Source organism: Serinus canaria, chromosome 4 (genome assembly GCF_022539315.1).
Source record: "Serinus canaria isolate serCan28SL12 chromosome 4, serCan2020, whole genome shotgun sequence".
NCBI classification, from domain to species: Eukaryota; Metazoa; Chordata; class Aves; order Passeriformes; family Fringillidae; genus Serinus; species Serinus canaria.
The window spans coordinates 28,128,870-28,151,025 of record NC_066317.1 but is presented as its reverse complement, the minus strand read 5'-3'; the positions used below and the strand labels follow the sequence as shown (position 1 = coordinate 28,151,025).

Here is a 22,156-nt window from a genome sequence, read left to right as displayed (position 1 = left end):
GACAGATTTGAGGGAAGAGGGAAATCATCTCTAATAAATTCAAATCAGTACTCAGATAAACAACAAAAGAACAAACCTTCCCAGAGAAGTAAAGAAGCACTACCCATGTCAAGTATGTCCACTACAGTCAAATCCTGAGGCAGTTCTGCAAAAACTGTTACTGTAAACATTGATTACAGTATCATTTCCCGAAGTAAGCTTTTAGTTACTAGCCCTCGGAAATGAACATCTTTGAAAAGATGATAAAAAGCAAGCCAAACTTACAAAAATCTTATATTTAATTTGAAAATTCTTCACCTTTGGTAATTCATATGTCAAGAAAAATACTGTAACAAAGGGAGACTAATAAAATCAAGACATGGGTTTCTAGAAAAACCCTTTGTTAAGTAATTAAATTTCAAGTTTGTTTCTGATAAAATTTTTTATTAAATTTTTATTAAATTTCAAGTTATGTTCTGATAATACCTTTTTCATAAAGGTATTTCAGCAATAATAAAATCCACCACTTCCTCAACAGCAAAAATAGAAACCGACCAGGAGCATCCCTTGCATTAGATCCTTTCTGCTAATGGCAAAGACTAGGGATATCTCTGCTCTTAAAATAAAACTACAGGATTAAAAATTTAAGAAAACAACAACAAAAAAATTTCATTTTCATTGCATTAATCAGACCACTACTCTACCATTTTTATTTTGATTACCCACAAACACAACTAAAAGTTGCTCCTTTTTTCAATATAAAGTGTCTATCTAAAAATACCATTTTAAAAACCTAATCCATATGTTTTTCTATACAAAATCAGCTGTTACAGATCATTTTCTGAGATGTAAACTGCCACAAAAGGACTAGGTGAGACTCTTCATGGCCAGAGAGATACTTGACTGGAGATTATTGAAAAGACAAGGCCACTTTTAGCCATGTCATACCCTTCTATAATTACGTAATAATTTTCAGCAAATCTTTCCTTGCCTCCTCTGATGACTGATTAGATGGTGAGGCAGAACACTGTAAAGGGATCCAGCTTTTACAAGTTACTCTGCCAAGTAATAGCAAAAAGCTAGAAATTACTGTTACTGCAAGTTCAGTTTAATATATTACACTCACTGTGTTAGACCAATCACATGGATTCCTTTCTACTGACCATTTTCCCTTGGGAATCACACATATATTTTCTAATTTACAGCTTCATGGCCACTTACATGAATATGCCTACATGATTCCTCCTTTCCATCACATATCCCTTCTTACAAGGACTTCATATTGCCCATGAAAAGACCTCAGCTGTTCTTATCTGAACTTATCCTCTAGATCCATCCACAAGTAGTTTCAACCTGGGTAAGTTCACCTCACTGATAAAAAAAATCTAACCATTTCCAGTGTCTTCTATTAATTTTCAGCTTCTTGCCCCCTACTTTTACAGGCAGAAGGGTTCATGCTGCACAATGAATTGGATCAGGAAATTGATTCAGATTAAAAATATTCAGAAATAAAGGTGAGTTTTAACCCCAATTAGGTTTCAAGTACAAACAGCTGTCCTGGCAAAAGAGCGGGACAAGCAGGGTCAGGGACAGAGGATATTTGCCCTCTGGGGGAACCAGAAAACCCAAACTGTTTCAGCTTCCTTTAGCTTACGTTTATAAAATGCTTCAGTTTATACCAGGTTAAATTCAATTAAACTGCATGGCTGAAGCAAGCAGTGAGAGGCATATATCCACACCATAGCTGGTAAAATTAAGTTTTGTAGCTATTAATGGGCTTCTGCAAAGCACAAGGCTATTCAAAGTTTTCCAGTGACACTTGGTTTCCATGTTTTTACAGCAGCTGTCCAAACGCTTTTCAGTAAGGTGAAGGATGGTATTATTCCTAAATGGGAACTGACAGTCTTGTAGGATATTTATAAAGATGCTCCTTCTAATCTGTAGAGTATAATTTACAGGTCATTTCCCCCTAGCTGAGCTGTGTAATCATGAAGCAAGTATTATTGAATTATCACAGTAGCACACCATGTCAGAGGCTTTTTTTTAGATGGGTTAGTGTGCAGTAGACTTGAGGTCCATTTGACAGAGCTTATTTGACAGGACTGTGCCAGCACCTCTGTAGTGCAATTCTGTTCATTTGGCCAATAGTAATGTTTTACATCAAAAAGCTGGTACAATTTTCCATTATTCAGACTAAACCAAGCATATTCAGATTAAAACAAGCCTTCCAAGTATAAAAATAATTAGATCATAGTTAGCAATTAAATGCCATGTAGTAGAGGAGTAAATGCTGACATTAAATTTTTCCTTTTATCATATAATTAGTCAGATTTTAGTGCTTTCTTCAATAAATTGAAGTACCACAAATTACATAAACATTCAAGGTGGTCTAAATAGCTGCCTGTGTCAACCAAATTCTTTGAATGCCAAACTAGAATGCAATCACATGTGTTTACAGTGAAAGGATGTATATTACCAATCTGAATTGTACCAAAGGAAACCAAATATTTATAAATACCAAAGTGTGGCTCCTAATTATCTAACACATGGTTTTGACTGCAAAATATATACATATTCAAGAGCTTCTGAAAAGGATTTCACTTATATTTCTACAGAAGTGCTGTAACTACCTACAAGAATAAGGTAAATAAACACAGTCTACCAACAACCATATAGAGACCAAAATAAGGCAATACAGCCTCTAACACAACCAGTAAAAATTACTTCAACAGGGTTATTCTGGATTCAGCCTGGGATTTCAATGAGGTTTCAACTGAGGAGAAAATTAGTCTTATTTGGTTACTTAGACCCTTGTATAATCTGGCCCCAAAAGACCTTGTATTTTATTGATAGAGCTTAATGTAAGTTTTGAAAGTGCAGCAAAAAATAGCCAGGGAAATATGTCACAGAATCCAATGCTATGGCTCTGTACCATTCTCTGAACAGAACCATACCTTCTCCCAAGTATTTTTCCCTATGTATCAAAGTATAAGGAAGAACATACAGAGCTGTATAATTTCAAGTTGCAACTGACAGGCCACCAGAAATTACCAGTCTTAATTTAAGAACAATTTCTGTAAGATAATCTTAATTTTTTTCTAAATCCCAGACACTTACACCAGAAAGAATAAAAGACGATTTAGGCAAAATTCAAATAATAGAAAAAAAACTACCAAATTAACATTTTCTTTAGCTCTGTACCTTTACAGACAAACCATTTTATTCCTCTGTTTTCAAATGAATTTGTGACCTTGCAGAAAGACATGCCTTCCCCCTGCTTCGCAAACAGTTTCATTGAATCACTCTTTTGATGTCTCAAGCAACTTCTATGTCAGAAGTAAGGGAGGTTTTATTGTACATTTTACACTTCTGTAAAATGTACAATAACATCCAGATAACCAAAGGACAAGGCAGAGCTCTCCGGCACAGCCAGCTAATGCACATGCCCAGCTACATAATACAAATCTGGGCTCTGACTACCCATTCAGCAATGTGCAGCTTTGGAGATAGGAACATGCTTGTCAATTGCTCATTACACATGTAGGTGGGATAACCCACACAAAGTGACAAGACTAGGACAGACAAGGTATAAATCAGGCTACAAGAACATGCTATATTTAGGATACTTATCTTTGAGAAATGAAGTTAGGGAGTCATAAGCTTGAGAATGTTTGGGTTATTTAAGCACATCACAGTTAATCTGCTACAAAAATAACCTGCACAGAGCTCACTGTGAAAAACAGGTTATTTCAAGCTAGCTAGCTTGCCCGATCAATTTGAAACTTCCTTAACTGGAAAAAACCTGAACTAGAGAACAATTTTTTTCAACTTCATACTAGCTCCCCAAGATAAAACCAGAAAAATCACACCAGGAAAAATATATATTGGTCTTCCCACCCCCGGACTTTTTCATAGAAACATCTCCATCCTCAACAGTCTTGTACTTTTTCATTCACACAGTGAACTGTGTACATAGTAGGGATTTATAGGGAGACAATATGCAAAATTTTTTAAAAGGCAGAGCTTACTACATGGTTCCATAAATGTCACAAACATTTCAAGATCACACATAAGCATACCTTAAAGTTTTTAACCACGCAGTGAAGCTTTAAACAATTTTTAATTAAATTTTACTTACTGAAATTTTAATGCTACTTTTACCAAAAGTCTTGTTTGATAGTCAGATGTTTTTAGCTGGGAGAAGAGAAGGAAATTGAGGAAAAGAGGTAAGAGGCCTGGATGAATTAAGAGCTCCTAAAAAGCCTGAAACATGAAGAGACAGAAGCATGGAAAGGTGACCCAAAAGGAATATGGAAAAAGTGCCTGAATATGCAGAGAAAGGATGAGGAAAGCCAAAGCCCAGTTGGAGCTGAAGAAGAGCTTCAACAGCAAAAGAAAGATCATGAAAATGCATGCTCACTGCTAAATGGGGATGGGGACCTGGTGACAAAATACATTGAAGACATCACAGTACTTAATCACAGAATAACTAGGGTTGGAAGGAACCTCTGGAGATACCTAGTCCAATCCCATTCTTGACTGGAACTGTCTTTGCATAAACAATTCATGTTAGTCTGTGTCTTGCTACAGAGCATTTTTTTTCCTCAGAACGTATTTCTTGTAGAAAAATTAGAATATAGTACAGAAAGATCAGGTTTGTAGTAATCAGCCTGCCCGAGCCACTCTAAAGCAGAGCCAGAAGCTCATCTCCCTTCCAATTTTTACATTAAGACCGAACCATGAATGTGAGATTAAATGTGGGATGTTAAGACCAGTATGCCACAAAAGGTCTAGACAGACTGACTGACTTCCTTCCGTCCTATCACCAAGAATTATCAGAAGCAGCTGTTCCACACCAGTTAAATTCCAGAAATAAGATTTATAGAAACACCTTAGGAAGATGTACCAGTAATTATCATGATCGCTTCTTACCACCCTTTAACCTTGCACTGATCTGTCTTACTCATCAGGTATTTATACCATGCTCCATTACACACTGTGTTTGAACTCAAGCCAGAATGAATCAGAGCAATCCAAACTGAATGACTGAATTAAAACTAAAATCTTCAGCCACAAGTAGACTTTATGACACCAAACTAATTTGAGTCAGTTCAAAAGAAAAAAATCGAGATACATTTAGTGTTGTGCTAAATAAAAGAACTCCTGTTTTAAAAACTGTCATGAAACATCTGATCTCTCATTTTGGCCCTTTCCAATTTTTTATTAACCTCAAGGTTAATTACAACATTAAGTCCCCAAAAGGGAGATACAGTTTTCAAAGTCCACTCTTCCCCTTATTATTAATGTTTTCAATGGCAACTAGAAATAATTTCAATGTATGAAAGAGCTGTTGCAGCATAATTATCATAGTGCATAGACATATGTCCCCAAAAGCAAGAAGGCAAAATATTTATTTCCTGTCTTTAATGTGGAGCACAGGACAGAAAGACTGAAGAGGTCAAATGTGCCTCAACTTACTTAATTCCTTTTGCTACAGAGTTTTGGTCTCACAGATGTGAGAGCCTTGTATCAGATCCACTAGATGGTGCAATCCATCTTCTCCATTAAAATCATTTGAAGTTTATACAGAAGAAATTAATTTTTAACGAGGAAGAAGTGAATTTTAATGCTAATCAAGGAAAGGTTTATTATTGGAAGAACAAGGCACCAACCAGAATACCAGAGTTCAAGAAAGATCTAGGCTATGAAAGCCACCTATGTTAGCAGCCAACATCCCCATTTTCAAGAGAAATATGATTTCACCCACTTTCAGAGTATATAAACAAAATTTTTCATCAAAGGAAAAAAGGAATCACAACAGCCATCTTTAAATTATTTACCATCAACAAGGAAGTAATCAACCCAATAGGAGGTCAGGAGATTTACTGATTGATAAGAATGGCTTTCAGAGGTATGGTAGTACTCAAAACAATCTAGGGTTAGTCTCAAATAAATCAGAGATAAAGTAGTACTCACTAAGACTAGAATCCATTCTGAAATCTCCTTCATTATCCATAACCTTGACCTAAAACTGGTTAGGCTTTTCACTTCTAATTCCCAGTCTTGGTAAGGGATTAAATCCAGATACAGGAATAGAAAAAATTACTGCCAGGTAAGGAGGTGAACTACCTCAGGACAGATTAAAGCCTTGATCTGGATCATAGCCAAATTTTACTTCAACCCTCACCCAATTCCCAAGTGTTTGAGGTCTGCCAAATCATTGGAAAAGACTGCATTGCTTATGACTTTCTTGGTGACTATTTATGGTGAAGAATTGTGTGTGCTACTGAAACAAGTTGAGAACAAGAAAGCAGGGTACAGTGTTTCACTGTCCACCAGAAAATAAACCAGCTGCAATGCTTTGTGCTTGGTAGGCTATGTGAGAAGGAGACCTTACAAAAGTAATTTTTGGTTTGCTTCTCATGTTTTTTGTGGATTTTTACTCTCAGCTGTTTCTACATTTTCTCCTCCAAATGAGTGGTTTTTTACAGAGCAATGAAGACTTAATTCATAAAATCACAGAACCATATAACAACCTGGGTTGGAAGGGACCTTAAAGATCATCAAGCTCCAACTCCCCTTCCAATAGCAGGAACACATTCTACTCCACCAGCTTGCTCAAAGTCCCATCCAATCTGATCTTGAACATTTTCAGGAATGGGGAACTGACATAACTGACATATTCTACAACAGCTGGAAATGTAGTTTTTTGCAGCCCAACCACAAAAAAGTAAATACATTGTTCACTAACACTGGTGACATATTTTGCAAAAGATAAACCCTAAAATACAAAGAAAAAATGAATTATTTTTCTTCAAAGTAACATAAATTGCACTCTAATGCATTAGAAAACTGATACCAAACTCTATTGAGGAAAATAACTCTACCCAATATGATAAGGAACTACAAAACAATAGCAACCTTGCTAAGATAGCATAATATTTCTTGACTAAACATCTTCCTTGTGAGCATCTTCCTTTAGAAAAATATTCATTTAGGAAAAAAAATGCTCATGGAAATATGTCTGCCATGATGAAATGTCTAAAATGTCACTGCTTTTTTGATGATATGTGAGCCCAGAAGAACACAAACATTTTGGTTCTTCATTACACTTAAGAATTTTAAATATTTTCAGAAATACCTATATGTTGCTTAAGAAGGTATATAGAATGAAAAGATGGAAAGTTAGTCTAGAAACATATTGAATTGCATGGAAGTCACTAGTGACAACACAGCTGATGTTGTTGTTATTACTATTATCTGATATTATTATTATTATTATTATTATTATTATTATTATTATTATTATTATTATTATTATTATTATTATCTGAAGTTATTATTATTACTATTACATCTGATAGTGTCTTTACACAGAGATCTTCCATAACACTTTTTCCCATTATTCTTTTGTGCCATGCTTGCAGACGTCACTGACCTTATGGAGAGCGGGAGCCATTACTGGCACCAAAAATCCATTGTAAATGTAATTCACAAGCTGGTTGCGTATCAAGGGATGTGCCACCTAAGAGGATGGGGGAGAGAAAGACACAGAACAGCTCCAGTGAGATTTAAAAGACAGGGCACAGAATGCTATTATTCACTACCAAAACCCTTTGCCATTTAATAAGACATTCATTTGTCCTTCTCACCAGCATTTGATATGATTCTGGTTCTTAACAACTGTTTCTTCTACAAAGAAATACACACACCATCTTTAATTACAGTAAGTCTGCCAAACTCAGAGACATGTCTTTTCAATCTTCCTGCATGCTGACAAAGATGAATGGATGGACAGAGAAGTGTATACAGTCACGCATCAAAGCAAGATCTGAAATTCTAAATTCAGCTCCTGCAACCTTGTTGGGGTCACTTGAAGGTGGATTTGCCATTGTTAACTTGTCCTTCTACAATAAAGAAAAGCAGAACAGCTGCTTTCCTATAGTTCAAAGTACGTAAATCAAAGCACTCTCTAGCTATGGGGTAAGAATACGCTGTTCACATGCCCTTCTCCCAGCCACTGTAAAACAAACAGAAATTACAACAAACCTGCATAGTTCATTCAATGGGATGGTTAAGAGCTTTAAAACAAACAAACAAAAAACACCCCCAAAATATTATTAGAGGCCAAAAATTTACTTTTGTAATTAAACTTTCTTTTTGTTTTTGCAATGAAAACACATCAATTTATGTATATAAAAGCAAAATGAAATTCCATTCAGATGTTTTCAAAATCAATATATTATGTTTGAAGTTCACAGAGACTGGCGTGTCACAGCCTACACATGGCCTCCAACAGATTCTACAACCTGCAATTCTTACCAGACTTCCTTTAAGTTGTAACGCTTAATTTGGTAAGAGGAAGAAAAAGAGTGGTCCTTCCTATGCTGTGGTCCAGGGAAAAAGCAGTAAATGGCAAGAGGTCTTGGCTACCCTGTTCCTTTTTAATCTCTGGCCAAAGTTTTTGGGTGAAGAAAGGCCATTCCATGTGCAAAGCAAAAATTCCTACTGTAATTGAGCTTTCAAGTCAGCTGAAGACTATACAGACACAATCAAGCAGCAGTCAGAAACTGCTCTTTCTGCATGTCAGCTGATATCCTTAACCATTTTGAATCTATTTGAACAGTGTTTTTTTAAAATAATTCATTCTTTAATTTTTCTGCAGGGCCCTTTATGTAATTTCTTATGATAAAGGTATCAATTATGATCTCCTGCAAATGTAGATCTGCAGAATAACTCTGGTTAGACACCAAAATTAATATTGTCTCTTCATGTTTAAACATGCATGCTAAAAACCTTGTGTAGTGCATTTGAACAATGACAGCTACTATTATTTTTGCTTGTTCAAGGCTTTAATAGTCAATCAGTTCCTTTACTGTACTTTGCATGCCTTGCACCGAAACATATCTTTTATTTAACAGTAAATGTGACTAAACTTTCAATCCTATCCAGCGCATTTCTTCAAATAACACAAATCCACAGTTTCTGTAGAATTTAGATCCTGTTTTAATGAAATATTGGATTTGGGTTCTATTGAGCATTCAAGCCTTAAAAACAATATATTAAGACAAGAATTTAATTTTACACTTAAATCAGAAAAAAATAGTAAGGGAGCAAAGCACTGAAAAGAAGAATAGAACAAATTCAAAATAGGCCAATCTAAAATGAATTTATACTTCTAGAAGGAGACCTAAATAATTTTGCTTGGAAGGCTTTCTTTATGCTGTACTCACCAACAGGCAAAGCGACTATTTTCACTATCTTCTTCTGTATGCTGTTATGAGAGCTTAAACAAACACAGATATAAACCCTATTTTTCCTCATATGTAAAGGCATTCCATTTACTTCTAGGATCAACAGTGTTATTAGAATGCAATAAACATTTGTTTTTTCTTTTAACAGAAAATGCTCCCAATATCAAGCTTTCATTTGAAACATTTGGCACCTGAAAACCACAAATATATTAGTTCATCCTTATAACGAGGAGAGACAGCACAAGGCATTCATTTTATACACAGCTTGTTTTAGTCTAACTTTAATAGTTCATGCCATTAACAAAAATAAATAAACTCTATGACTTACAAGCTTTTGTAGGAGCTGTAACTCACTACTACTTCTAAAGAATAGGCTAACTCCATTCAGTTACCTGTATCACAGCATTGCAAAATTCAAGGGAATTCATGAATTGAACAAGGGCTGGTGACAAAAGCCAGTCATCTTTCATCAGACAGTGCCATTCTTCTCCTTTTTCTTCCAGCTTTGTAGGCAAAGATGAATAGAGGCCACTTAGTCCTGTTGCTAACACCTGTATTTCAGAAACAGAAGAGGAAATAAGTTAACTTTCCATCTGCTTGAATGGCAGTACCACAAACGGTTTCTCCTATTCGTTTTAGTACCATAAGAAAGTGTTAAGATTAAATTAATTTCCTTTCAAAAAAAGTCCTGTGGCAGAAAGACATAAATATTTTAAAGAGTCTTCCATTTAATATGCTTCATTCAAGATCTGATATTTAGGAGAAAGTGATGGAGAAAAATCAGATTATCTTGTGTTTTTTTATTAATCCAAAGTTATAATTTCTTTTTAAATTTTTCTAAACTTATTTTGTGCTTTCTTTCAGTCCCTTTTAGAAACAGCCCTGAGTGCCATTATCTACAGCTTGTCTTTTGTTGGTGATTCAAATGTCACTGCTCAAACATGTATGAAGTCATTTCACTCAGAAACATGAAACATCAGAAATGGAGGGGGAAAGTGCCCCATCAAGAAAAATGAAGTTCAGCCCCACTTAGATCACAGATACATATTGACTTTGATTGCCAGGCACCTAGACTCAGCTGAATCCACTTTTAAAGAAGTAAATTTAAGTGTTCATAATTTCCCTTTTTCCTTACTTATTTATTTGAAGGAGGGAAGCTAAAAACTAAAAGTCTGAAATCAGTTGTTATTTAAACGTTTTCAGTAATATTAAGCCTTACAGGTGATTTATGCAGAATGTATCACCAAAGAACAAGAGAGCATTTCTAGTTACAATTTAGAAAGCATATTTCCAAAAAGGTTTTTAAATTTTGCTGAATGTATCCAGAGAATGCACTCTTTAATTATTAAAGTTATTTGAAGCCAGAAACTTTTAAAATATTACTTAGGACTCATCCTTCTGAGATCACTTCACAAAACTTCATGATAATTTTTTTAAGATGATTCTTTTTTTAATGGGAACATTATAACTCGGCCCGATGGAAATATTTTTCATTTTCATTCAACAGACTTTTCTAAGAATACTTCCTCTTACAAATGGCTACTTGGCATCTACAGGGCTAGACTGTCAAAGCTCAGATGAAACACAGATCTTATCTACTAAAGCACTGGAAAACAAACAGCTGACAATGTCCAGATCAAAGACCAAGGGTTCACAGACAGTGATCAGGTTTTGGTCATACACAAGCACAAGCAACTGTAACTGTTAATCCATACAGTTTGACAAAGTCTGTCTTTCTGAATACTTTTTATTCCTAATGGACATAATTTTGAAAATAGATTTATTCTGGCATAGGTAAGTTAGCCAAATATTAAAGGGGAGGGGAGAATACTGTGGAAATTGACTGCTTTAGTACAGTGACATATACACATTCTTATATACACAGCTAGATAAAGGACAAAGCTGGACATATGTTAAAAATTTGAGAAGCTAAAGCTATTGAACAAAGCTTTATTTGTACAATCCCATTCTTCTACAACCAGAATCTCTTTGGGGTTTTTACTTTCTCACAGTAGAAGAGCTCAGAAAAAAGCTCAGAACTACCTACACATAACCCACACAAACACTCTCACAAACCCAGGCTTTCGACAATGAGAGAATTTGACATTTGTCTTGTGAACTTTTAATTAATGCACACTTGATTTTCCATTGTCTGCCTAAAGTTTAATTGCTATTCATAAACACAAACACACCCTCTCAGTATGCAATCTGATCCTCAGAGCTGTGTCCCATGCACGTTTCTCCTTCATGTGGGTATTAGCCCTTAAGCACAAGAAGCTGACCTTGAACAAAACATACTACTCTCCACTAAAAGGAGCAGTGAACTCACAATCAGTCAAAGTCTTGAATTCTTTAGTCTGTCAGACTTACTGAAGTAAGAAGTGACAGATGCAGCTGCTAAGATCTGTAAAGTTTAGGAAGCTGTTATTTTTGCTGAGAAGTACAACACAAGTGGCTCTGTGGAATTATGTTTCTTAAGCACTGAGTCAGAGTAGCCACAGGAAGCAATTTCATCTCTTCAGACAAAAAATATTTTAAAATATTCCAAAGTGTATGGTATAAATAGCGTTACCATCTGAAATTACCAACAGAACAGAGTTTTAATCAGTAATGAAACATTAATGAAAAAAAAAATAATCTGAAAGGGAACGAAATGAATGCATTCACATCCTGAAAAAGGAAGATTGGGTTTATTTTTTGTTTTACGCAAGCAGTGTCCTTTGAAACTTCTTCTAGCATTTGTCATGTCAGCCCTACATGCTCATCTACTTTTACAAGCATCCTCAGCATTTTCTTCCTCACCATTGAGTCATGAGTCCCTTTACAAACCAGTTTCTTTGATTTATTTACTTTCTCTTGACTCACAGAAGACACTGACTACATGATTTGTAATCCCAGGCATATTATGTGATTATAATGTGTTGTTAATGCATAAACAATTGCTATCTGAAAAATTATTTCCTTTTAATAATTCTCTCTCCTCCCACATCCATAGTCTTTCTCTTTCTTTGCAGCCACAATTCAAGGACACTGCAGAGCCATTCCTCCTCCTGCTAGAATAGTCGCTTTCCTAAGCTGCAAGGTATTTACAAAGTTTTGTGAGAGACTTTGTGATGTGACCCTACTCAAAAATTCTTGAGAAACTTTTTTATTATAATGCTGAACAGATAGTATCTTCAATCATATCCAGTAAACTTTCATGTCAAAACACGATAAAAGCTATTTGGTTTAAAATCAGAAAACTTTACCAAATTGTTTGCCCACACATTCTGTGTTAAAAACATTTGTTAGTGATGTAACCCACTGCAAACTGTCTCCTAACTTCCTTACAGTTACTTCAGCTACAGTTTTGAATACTGTGGATCTATGGACAGCCCAGTTTTTAAAAAGCTGTTAACCAAAATTATATCAAAAACAGGAAGGTTCACAGTGGCACAGATCTAACAATGATCTGAGTACATAAGGCAGCAGAGATTTATGGCCAGACCCCACCCCAGGGGATACCTATATTATGAAATAAGACATGGTAAAGAAAACCCTACATGCCAATCCATCCCCAGAAACAAAGCTAACATCATCACAGTGCCACCCAAAATATCTCTGCTATCAACACAGGACTGCATTAACTGTTTTGCGGAGTACCTGAGGCAACATTTTCACTGATTTCAGTGATAAACAGCAATGTCACTGACACCTACAAAATCCTACATCAGAACAAAATCTGTTTTTCAGCTCATCACAACTCAAATTCAAAAAAGATATTGTGCTGGTAAGCTAAATATATGGCATTACATTAAAGTCTTATTATAGACTTAGGCCAACCTCATTACTGTTCAGAGAAGTCTGATTTTAGCACATTTTGACAAGAAGCCTTCCTAATTGGAATGATTGTCAGTCATGGCTCCCTGCTGTTGAAAGCTGGCTTTTATCTTCAGTGTAATAAGGCTGTTTTGGTTTTTTTTAAACTAATTGGAAAATGTAATTATGGAAGTTATAGCATGGATCCAGTAATGGTATCTGTCTTAAGGACAGTTGGAGAATCAATTGTTACCTTGTTCAGAGGGGTCCCATGATGAGGGAAGAGACGAGAAAGTTGACTCCATGTATCAGAAGGCTTGATTTATTATTATATGATATATAAGATATAAAAACTATACTAAAAGTATAAAGAGAAGGATTTCACTACAAGGCTAAGCTAAGAATAGAATAGGAATGTCAAAACAAAGGTCTTCTCCCAGACCGAGACCGGTTGGACAGGTGAACTGTGATAGGCTCTTAATTGCAAACAGCATGAGGAGGCCAATCAGAGATTTTCTCTGTTGCATTCCACAGCAGCAGATGAGAATTGTTTACAGTTTGTTCCTGAGGCTTCTCAGCTCTCAGGAGAGGAAAAAATCCTAAGTAAAGGATTTTTCATAAAACATGTCGGTGACAATCAATACTATATTCTTTGGCAGTATCTATTAAAACAGGTCAACTGGAGTCTCAAATTGATGCAATATTTGCAACTGACAAAAGAAACTATTTAGAAGTTTTGTTGTGGAATTTTTAGGTTTCAGCTACCCTACAAATATGGCTCTGCCCTACTGCTCAAAGCAATCTCAGAATAAATGAAAACCTAAGGCTGGAGCAGCTGTCAAGCAGTGGCAGGGATTCTAGTGCTCTCCCTTCTACAGCTCTCTGCTTTAGTAGCCATGTAAGACTCTCCTCCACTTCATTTCTCCAGGATTTTAAATCAAAATGCAAGCCATGCAGAATATAAATGAATCCATCCAAAAACTGACCCACGAGAGCAACTTCTGTACAGAATGATACTCGGGTTTGAACACACCCACTGCAGATCTCAGACTGTGATAAGGCATGAAGAAACAGGTGTTGTTATTCCAGTCTGCTTCAGCTTTAAAACTGCAGTAGCGCAGCTTTGTAAAATAAATCAGATTACTTACTTAACAGCAAGGTAAGTAAAGGTTTTCAATTTGGGTAGTAAAATCAATTTGCCAGGTGTAACAATGCAACAGTGCTACCAAGTTTTGTAACAGAGAACAACATAGCAAGATGGTGGTTAGCCTGAGACAGCCATAGGAACATCCAATTTTGTTACAATGAGCAAATAACCCTTTTATCTTGAAAAAAAATATATTTCTGTAACACTCTCACTGTTCTCACACTTGTTTTTTTAACTGTTGAACTGATGTCATTGTGGGAAGCACAGCCAGCTTAAGCTTGTGCTGCCACTTGAAACAACCACCCTCAAGACACCTCACTCCTCACTCCCTTCAGCCCCAGAATCTCAAAAGTGCCTCACAGTAAAATAGAACAGATTTCCCTCCTGCTACATTCTGCTATAACTTCCTCAGTTTTCCAATTCAATTCACTATGTGACTGAAAAAACATTTGTGCTGGCCCAAAACACAGAAGTATGGAAACAAGAAGCAAGACTGTGTTTAGCTTTGGGGATGGTTTAAACAGCATTACCATTTATGAAATAAATAGGTGTTAGCAGAAACAAATGTGTTACCACACTTCTTTACCAAAAATGATAGAAAAGGGGGAAAGAATGCAGGAAAGAGAGTTTAGCGCTGAAGACCATGTAAAATAAGAACAACTTACTGGGCAAAAATAGGTGTTTTCTGCTATGTGATTTGCAACAAGGTTGTTTTCTGCAGACAAAGACATAATAAAAAGTAGGGCATCCCGGGCCTGTTGGCCTACTGTTCCTTCTCGATGGATGAAGGGGATCAGCAAGGAAAAAATGAGGAAATTGGCAGCTCCTTGGTCCTCACTAGTGTGGAAAAACAGTTCTAAAATGGAGGGATCTTTGGCTATTATAGAGCAGAGCTGGTTCAAGAGGACAACCAACTCTGTTTCTACTGTTGGAGTGGTTGTTCCTGAGCAGGAGCTCAGCAACATCATCAGAGGCTTCAAAATGGGCTTGTGATGCAGCAAAGGCTGGTGAGACTGGGTTACAAGCATTTCATACATTTTGAGTTGCTCAATTTTTGTCTCATCGGTGAACTGTCGCCGTAGGCTCCAAAGGAAAAGCTTCTCCATGATGTTTTCTGAGACCACGAACTCCAGAATAGGCCCCATCGAGGCATCCTTTGCTTGCTCCTCAATTAATAAGAAAAGCATGTGCTCCACGTAATTCTGGACAGTGCTGGCCTCATCAGCTGAGATTGCCCCATATTTTGCCTGAGTATTTTTCAAAGGATCATGCTTCTCTAAGATTTTCAGAACCTAAAGAAAAACAAAGACAGATCAGTTTTAATGCACTTGAATGCATCATAAAAAGCATGCACCTATCACTACAAGGGAAAAATTATCAAAATTCTTTAACACAAAAAGCATTAAGTCCTTTTGTATTTTCAAATTTAGGAATTTGACAGACAAGACCCAAAAGTTTCACATTTGGTATGTACAAGGCAAGAATATACTACTGTTGTTCACCACTTTTAATAAGCACCTAAATTTGTCACTTGCCCTATTCCTGAAAACCAGGGGTTCTCTCAAATAAGGATAAAGTAGGTTTCCTTACTGTTCAGAAATTGAGCTTCCACAATGTTTGAAACAAGTTTGTCATGGAAGACTGGAATCAAAGGGCCTGTTCTCCAGCCAGAGTAACTGTGCTCAGGAATATCAATATCATGGGATGTTTTGGAGTAGTAAGAGTAGTAGCAGCTGACAGTGCTATTCTTTGTTTGTTTGACAACTTTTATATGATAGTAAGTGGCCATTGACACCCCCATACTCTTGCAACTTTCAATACAGTAATAATAGACCAGCACTTCTAACAATGAATTACATTCTGTTGTGCATGCAAAGAATACAGCTCATTGTCTGCAAAAAAAACCCCATTATCTTTAGCCTTTTTACCACAAAAGCCTAAAGGAATAGTGGCTCCCCTAACATTACACATCACTAGTTGGGTGAGAAAAGGTGATTCTTGAATGACAGCTCCTCTGACTCTGGAACACCTCAGAAATACCACCATTTGTCTGGCTGGTTTCTTGGGAGAACCAAAGAACAACAAGAACAGCAGCACAGAAATCAATTTAATCTAAATTGTTAGGTTATTAATATTACTGCACCAAACAAGACCTTATGATGCTCACAGCAAAACATCTTTGCTTAAAAACAATTACAATCCTGATGACATGCAAACAATTTTTAGAATATGCTGAAGTGTATAATCTACATCTATCCATAATAAAGCAAAAGTGCATACAGCTTTGCACTGTGCATCTAATTTACTTTAAAAAGGTTAAGCAAGACTTACCTAGCACAAGGAAAAGAAGCACAGAAGTCTGCAACAGGGTGCAAGTCACAATGAATCAATAGGAAAGCCAGTAAGAAGATCTAGGCCTTCAATAAGATATTACCACGTCCTACCACTTCCCATTTAGATGCCAATCCAGAGTTCCAAGTGTGATTAGTAAAGGCTAACCATACCTTGAAAGGTCAATTATCTTTGCATTTTAAAAATAGTTGAGTGTCATCTACATTCTGCATGAAAAGACATTTGTTCCTGAGCAATTCAGGATTATCCCAAAAGAAAGAATGAAGCAAATTCGTATTAATGCAGCTTACTACAATCAATAAAATTAATTAACATTACCTGTGCCCAATGTGTTCTAAACACTATCATGCATGTTTCTGGGTCAACACCCTGCAGGCTGGGAGCCTGCCTATTTCTGCTGATACTTGATCCAGAGGACATTATAAAATTTCCACAGGTCAAGCCAACTAGGTCATGCTGAATTTCTTTTTTAAATCCTCCAGTGAGCTACAGATGTTCAAGCATAGTGATGAGATTGATAATGTGTCCTGAGCTTTGGTACCCACAGAAATCTGTTAAAAAGAAAACAAAACCAAAAAGAAACGTATCACACATGTACCAGTGAACATCAAATTATAGTGTCTAACAGAAAAGAACATTCTTAAGGAGAACACAAACTTTTCTTCTTTTGATTCAGTTTGAGGACAGAATTTTTTAAAGCATGTTACATGGGATCATAGACTTTTGCTCATGTTAATAGCTTAATGCTCAAACTTTTGAGAGCATTAATAATAAGGTAATAAGGTGCTACTGAAATAAACAAGCCCAACAGAAGTTTATGCAATAAACATTTTATGCATATCACTGCATTTTTAGTTTCTCATAATGACGCTTTTGCCATCTGACCATGTCTGTTCAGAGTTATTTAGTAATTAATGTTGCACAGACTGCACAGGTAAAAGAACACAGAGGTTATTTCTCTGGGTTTCTTTTTAATATCTTCCAGTAATAGATATAATTACGTATTCTGAGAAGTGTTCTGCCAGAAACTATATCATAAACGGTTGAAAACATCTGTAGAGCACCATACTCACATAGAAGGGTGCATCTCCATCAATACCAAAGGAAACAAAACCAAACAACATGAAAGATAAAACCTTCATGTATCCAAAGCCAAATAAATTGAGATGTCATATTAAAGGACTTTGAGAATAGGATAAAACATTGAAGCATTCCATTCATCCATTATTTAATATCCTAGCTATATGAGTATCAAAGTAGTTGCACACCTGCAGGGGAAAGTTAAAATGAAACAAAGAGTGATATCCTGCAGATATTTGAGAGGCTTAAGAGAACATCATACTCCCTAACACACCAGTATATAAGTCACAAATCTCCCCCCAACCCTTTTTCTTTTTATAAAGTTCACATTTTTATTCTCCTCTTTGCAAACCAACTAGGCGTTTAATTTATTTCACTTTGGGACCATAGCAAAAAAAAGCCCAACCAGAAGCACCCAACAACAAACAGAATTTTTTTGTAGCATAAGCTGCCAAATCCAACACAGCAATTCTTTGCCAGTATAGAAGGGATTTCTCTGTGCATATCTTAAAAGATGAAAATCTCTTCTCTGTAGTGGACATCTCTGCTCCCTGTATGTGTGCTCTGTTTACATTCTGGAAACAGCTAGCACAGGAAAACATCCAGCCTGTCTCAAAAGAAGCAGCAACTTCTGCCATTCTAAAAGAGTTCAAAAATATACAGGGTACTGTTAAGATTTCTGTTAAGATAACTGTTAAGATTTCTGAGGCAAGCAAGGAGGTTATGCACTTCTCTGTGTATATATATATATATACACACATATATTTTCATATATTCAAGATTCAATCTTCATCCTAACTCTGCTTCTTTCAGCATTTACAATGTACTTTCTATGCATTTGCTAAGCACTCTCACACAATACAAGCAACACAATCTAACCCATCATTTTTGCAGATAACATATTCCATGTGTGGAGAAGCCAGCACAACCAGCATAATCCTGCACACTTTATCTGTTTGGTTGACAACACTTCCAGAATGAAGGTGGCACTCCATACAAACTGCTCTCCAGATTATAAACCACCTGGAATCAGATGCAGTGGAGAGGACTGTGCACAACCAATAAGAACCAGCTCATGTACTCATTTACTTGAAGGCACCTGCCAGTACACTGCTACTTGTTAAACAGTCCTCTGAAAATGATTTGTATGTACTATTTCCACATTACTGATGTTCCTGCAGAGAGAAAACAAAAGCAAGACAAAACAAAAAACTACAACCCACACACAAAAATAATCAGAGATCAAAGTAGCAAGTGGATTTGAGAACCCAAGACCCAGGATCTGGGTGTTTTTATCATGACTTCCTTAAGTAATGATACTACTATACCTTAAATGCACACCTTCTGGCAATGTGTTTGCACTCAACATTTCTACCAAGAAACACTGGAAAAACACAATGCATGCTTACACACCATTTAGAAAAAGCCTGCTCTAAGTACTTTGCCTAATACCATAGCTGATAATCCAAGGAATATTTAACTGACATATACTTTAGATCACCTGCCTGCTTCCTGCCAGTTCCTTTTAGCAGCTTCTCCTGCAAACAGAAATCTTTCCATGACGGTAGAAGTCCAGCAGATTCCTCCAGGCACAAGTGTCCTTCACTTTACAACCCTAATTCACCGTTTTAGCAGATCTCTACCGCGCATGAAGCAAGCAGCTTTGGAAAAACTAATATGACAAAGTAATTAAAGATGGTATCAGAAAGTGAAGTAAGCGAAGTTAATTAACAAAGTAGAGGCCATTTATGAGTTCCTTCATTTGACAACTTAAAGTTGTTTCAGTGTAGCCATTGCATGTTGTTTAAGAATTTAACAGCAACTAATATTACATGCCTACCTATCACATGACAAATTCTGTTAGCAGTACAGAATCAGAAACTTGACGTCAGTCTCCAGTACTTGTGATAAAAACAACAAAGGAGACTATGGCTATCTTCACAAATTCTGATAAAAATCAATGCTGTAAGACTCTCCAGATGGACACAGTTCAAGCACACAGCAGACAAAAGCAGCATGCCAAGAGGAACATAGGACTGCCACAACATCGTTCCCTCCCCATCATTCTGCTTGCCAGCAGCTCCGCCCAAGGCTGGTGCTACTGCTGCACCTAGGGTTGGGGTTAGGATTAAGCCTAGGGTTAGGGTTCAGAAAACCACAAATCTAAAAGTAACAAGACAGCATTGCAGACTGAAATGTGCAATAATATTTCTATGTTCAATTCAATTCCCATAAGGAAGAAAATATTTCCAGTTTCAAAAGTGTCTTGGGATGCTGGGATTTCCTTAGTAATACAAAACACTAATATATTGTGTAGGCTTTAAGAACTTCAAACTCTGTAATAGTGTTTCAAAAAGCTTTTGACAACTTAAGTGGTCACAGAATAGGTCCTAAAAACAGCATCCCTATTTTAAAAATGCTATTGAATTGGATGAGAAACTATCTTGTAAGATACATTTCAATCTAACATGCTGTAGTTATACCAGTAGCAGACAGACTACATTCATTGTAAGCAGATTTTGTTACTGTATTAGGTTTTCTTTATTATATTGCAAGACCAAATGTGCAACACTAAATGTAACATCACATCATTCCCCGTGAATTAAATTTCACTTCAATTAAACAAGACAAATAACCTGACCAGAATGAGTCCAAAGGTGAGGAAGTAAATTAATTTATAAAACACCAATTCATGGAGGAAAAAGTAGAAGTGAACTCAGGGGCCACTAAGAAAAAAAGTAACTATTTATTTTAATAAGCTCATTATTAAATTTTTACAATAATTTAGCCTTTTGTCTCTGCGAAATCCTGATCAAGTTATTACTCCACCATTTGATAACCCTGACAAGTGTGAATATACCTCTTATGCAGTCCATTCAAAATTCTACTTCCAAAAGCCTCTGCTCAAGTTTAATACTTGGACTCTGCCATACAATAACAGAACCTTCCAAGCAGGTAAATCTTTCATATCTTATTTAGCAGTTGTTTAATCATATCACAAGGTCAAGCCACTTACATATGCCTTCTAGAGCTATTTCAAAAAGCTTTAGTACAACTCAGCCTATTTCCAGTGGAAGAAAAGCAGCAGTGCACAAGACTCAGTCGTTTGGCTTATGGGAAGATATCTACATTCAGTTTTCCTTCAGAAGCCTGTAAGCCATCAGCTCTTTTCACACAGCTGATTACAGGGCTCAACACCTCAATCAAAACAAGTACTTATTTTACTGCAAAGTATACTAGGAAGAACAGCCTAGCAGAGAACCCCTTGTGAAGTTTTCTCACAGTGGAGTGACTCCTCAAAAACTTCACTTTTGCATTAAAAAAACCCAAACAAACCAGCACAAAAGGTTGCAGGATTGGGGTTTCTAGGAAATGCATAACAAAGACAAAAGACACACAGCATAATACAGTAACATAGTAAAGAAGGTATAAAATATGCTGCAAGGCTGTGCAATTTATCAGGGTTGTCTTCTGTTGAGACATTAGGATGCCATGCTCAACAATTCACAAACACAAGCGAACCTCTGTTATCAGATACCGCACTTTTGCTCTCTACAGGCCAAAGCTTTCCGCCCTGTCAGTCCAGGTACACAAGAGGCAACAGAGAAGCCCCGATGGCAGTGAAAGAAACATCATATATCAAAACTTTTTCATGGATCAGCATAGCATAAAGGGGCTTGAAATTAGACCGCTTCAAAAAAGCAGAGGGAAATTATATGCTCTTGCTCATAGCTATGCAATGACACCTCTACAGTCTCTGCTAAGTGGATGAGGGAAGGTAGGAGAAAAATGACCGTCAAATTTTAGCATGTCTGAACTTAGTTTCAACTTAAGAGGGACCTTGTTCAGGATTTGTTTACTTTTGATCAAAAAGAAATCCTTCTGCATGAATTAGTCAGATAGTCTTTAGGGACTATGATTAGGGAGAGGGTTTATTAACAATATCTATTGTTATCTTATTAACAATAGTGTTCTAAAGGAAGATATCAATCCTTTCAAAGAAAAGGATTCATAGTGTTATGACAAAATTTTTGCTACAAAAGCAAAGCCTATGAAGAACAGTCACATCCCACCCTTAATGATCCTATACAATCACCACAAGAGTGCAGAAGGATTACAGGTTATTCACCGGAGAGCAGTAGGTCTGCCATAAGCAACTGCAAAACTGTCAGTGGTTAAAAGTCACTGCTTCAAGGAATACTCATTTTCATTAAGTCCTACTCACCTTCAGAAGCTCTACTAGCAAGAAAGCTGAAGCAGATTACTAGAGGAATCATTTAAACTATGTGAACAATTATCTGCCTTCTTCATTTGTCCTTTCTTATTTCAGTGCTGCAGTCCCAATTTTTCCTGTCCTTTGTCTACCTCAAGCAAGCATTTCACATCTAGGCAGCCTTCTTCAAACCAGCTTTTCTACCCTGTATTTGCAAACATGCTAAGCCTTCCATGTGTAGGTGGGACAAGATGTTTTACACTGATAAAGCTATCTACTTAAAAGCCTAACAGAGAATGAGACACCACAAATTTTAAAGCAATGTAGTTAATC

At 36.4% G+C, this 22,156-nt stretch overlaps 1 protein-coding gene across 4 annotated transcripts in view; it reads right to left on the bottom strand.

Moving 5' to 3' along the window:
- Nucleotides 1–22,156, bottom strand: part of FHIP1A (FHF complex subunit HOOK interacting protein 1A) — a 77,125-nt gene that overhangs the window by 17,953 nt on the left and 37,016 nt on the right. For 3 of the 4 annotated variants that reach the window (XM_018926722.3, XM_018926721.3, XM_018926724.3), the window contains 4 exons: nt 16,849–17,081; nt 14,844–15,470; nt 9,626–9,784; nt 7,418–7,504 (listed from right to left, as the gene is read on the bottom strand). In XM_018926722.3, coding sequence (XP_018782267.2) covers nt 7,418–7,504; nt 9,626–9,784; nt 14,844–15,470; nt 16,849–16,950 — 975 coding nt within the window. In that variant the 5' untranslated portion in view covers nt 16,951–17,081. Of the gene's footprint in view, nt 1–7,417; nt 7,505–9,625; nt 9,785–14,843; nt 15,471–16,848; nt 17,082–21,835; nt 21,857–22,156 lie in introns of those variants that run through there. The other variant, XM_050974117.1, reaches the window with a different exon arrangement.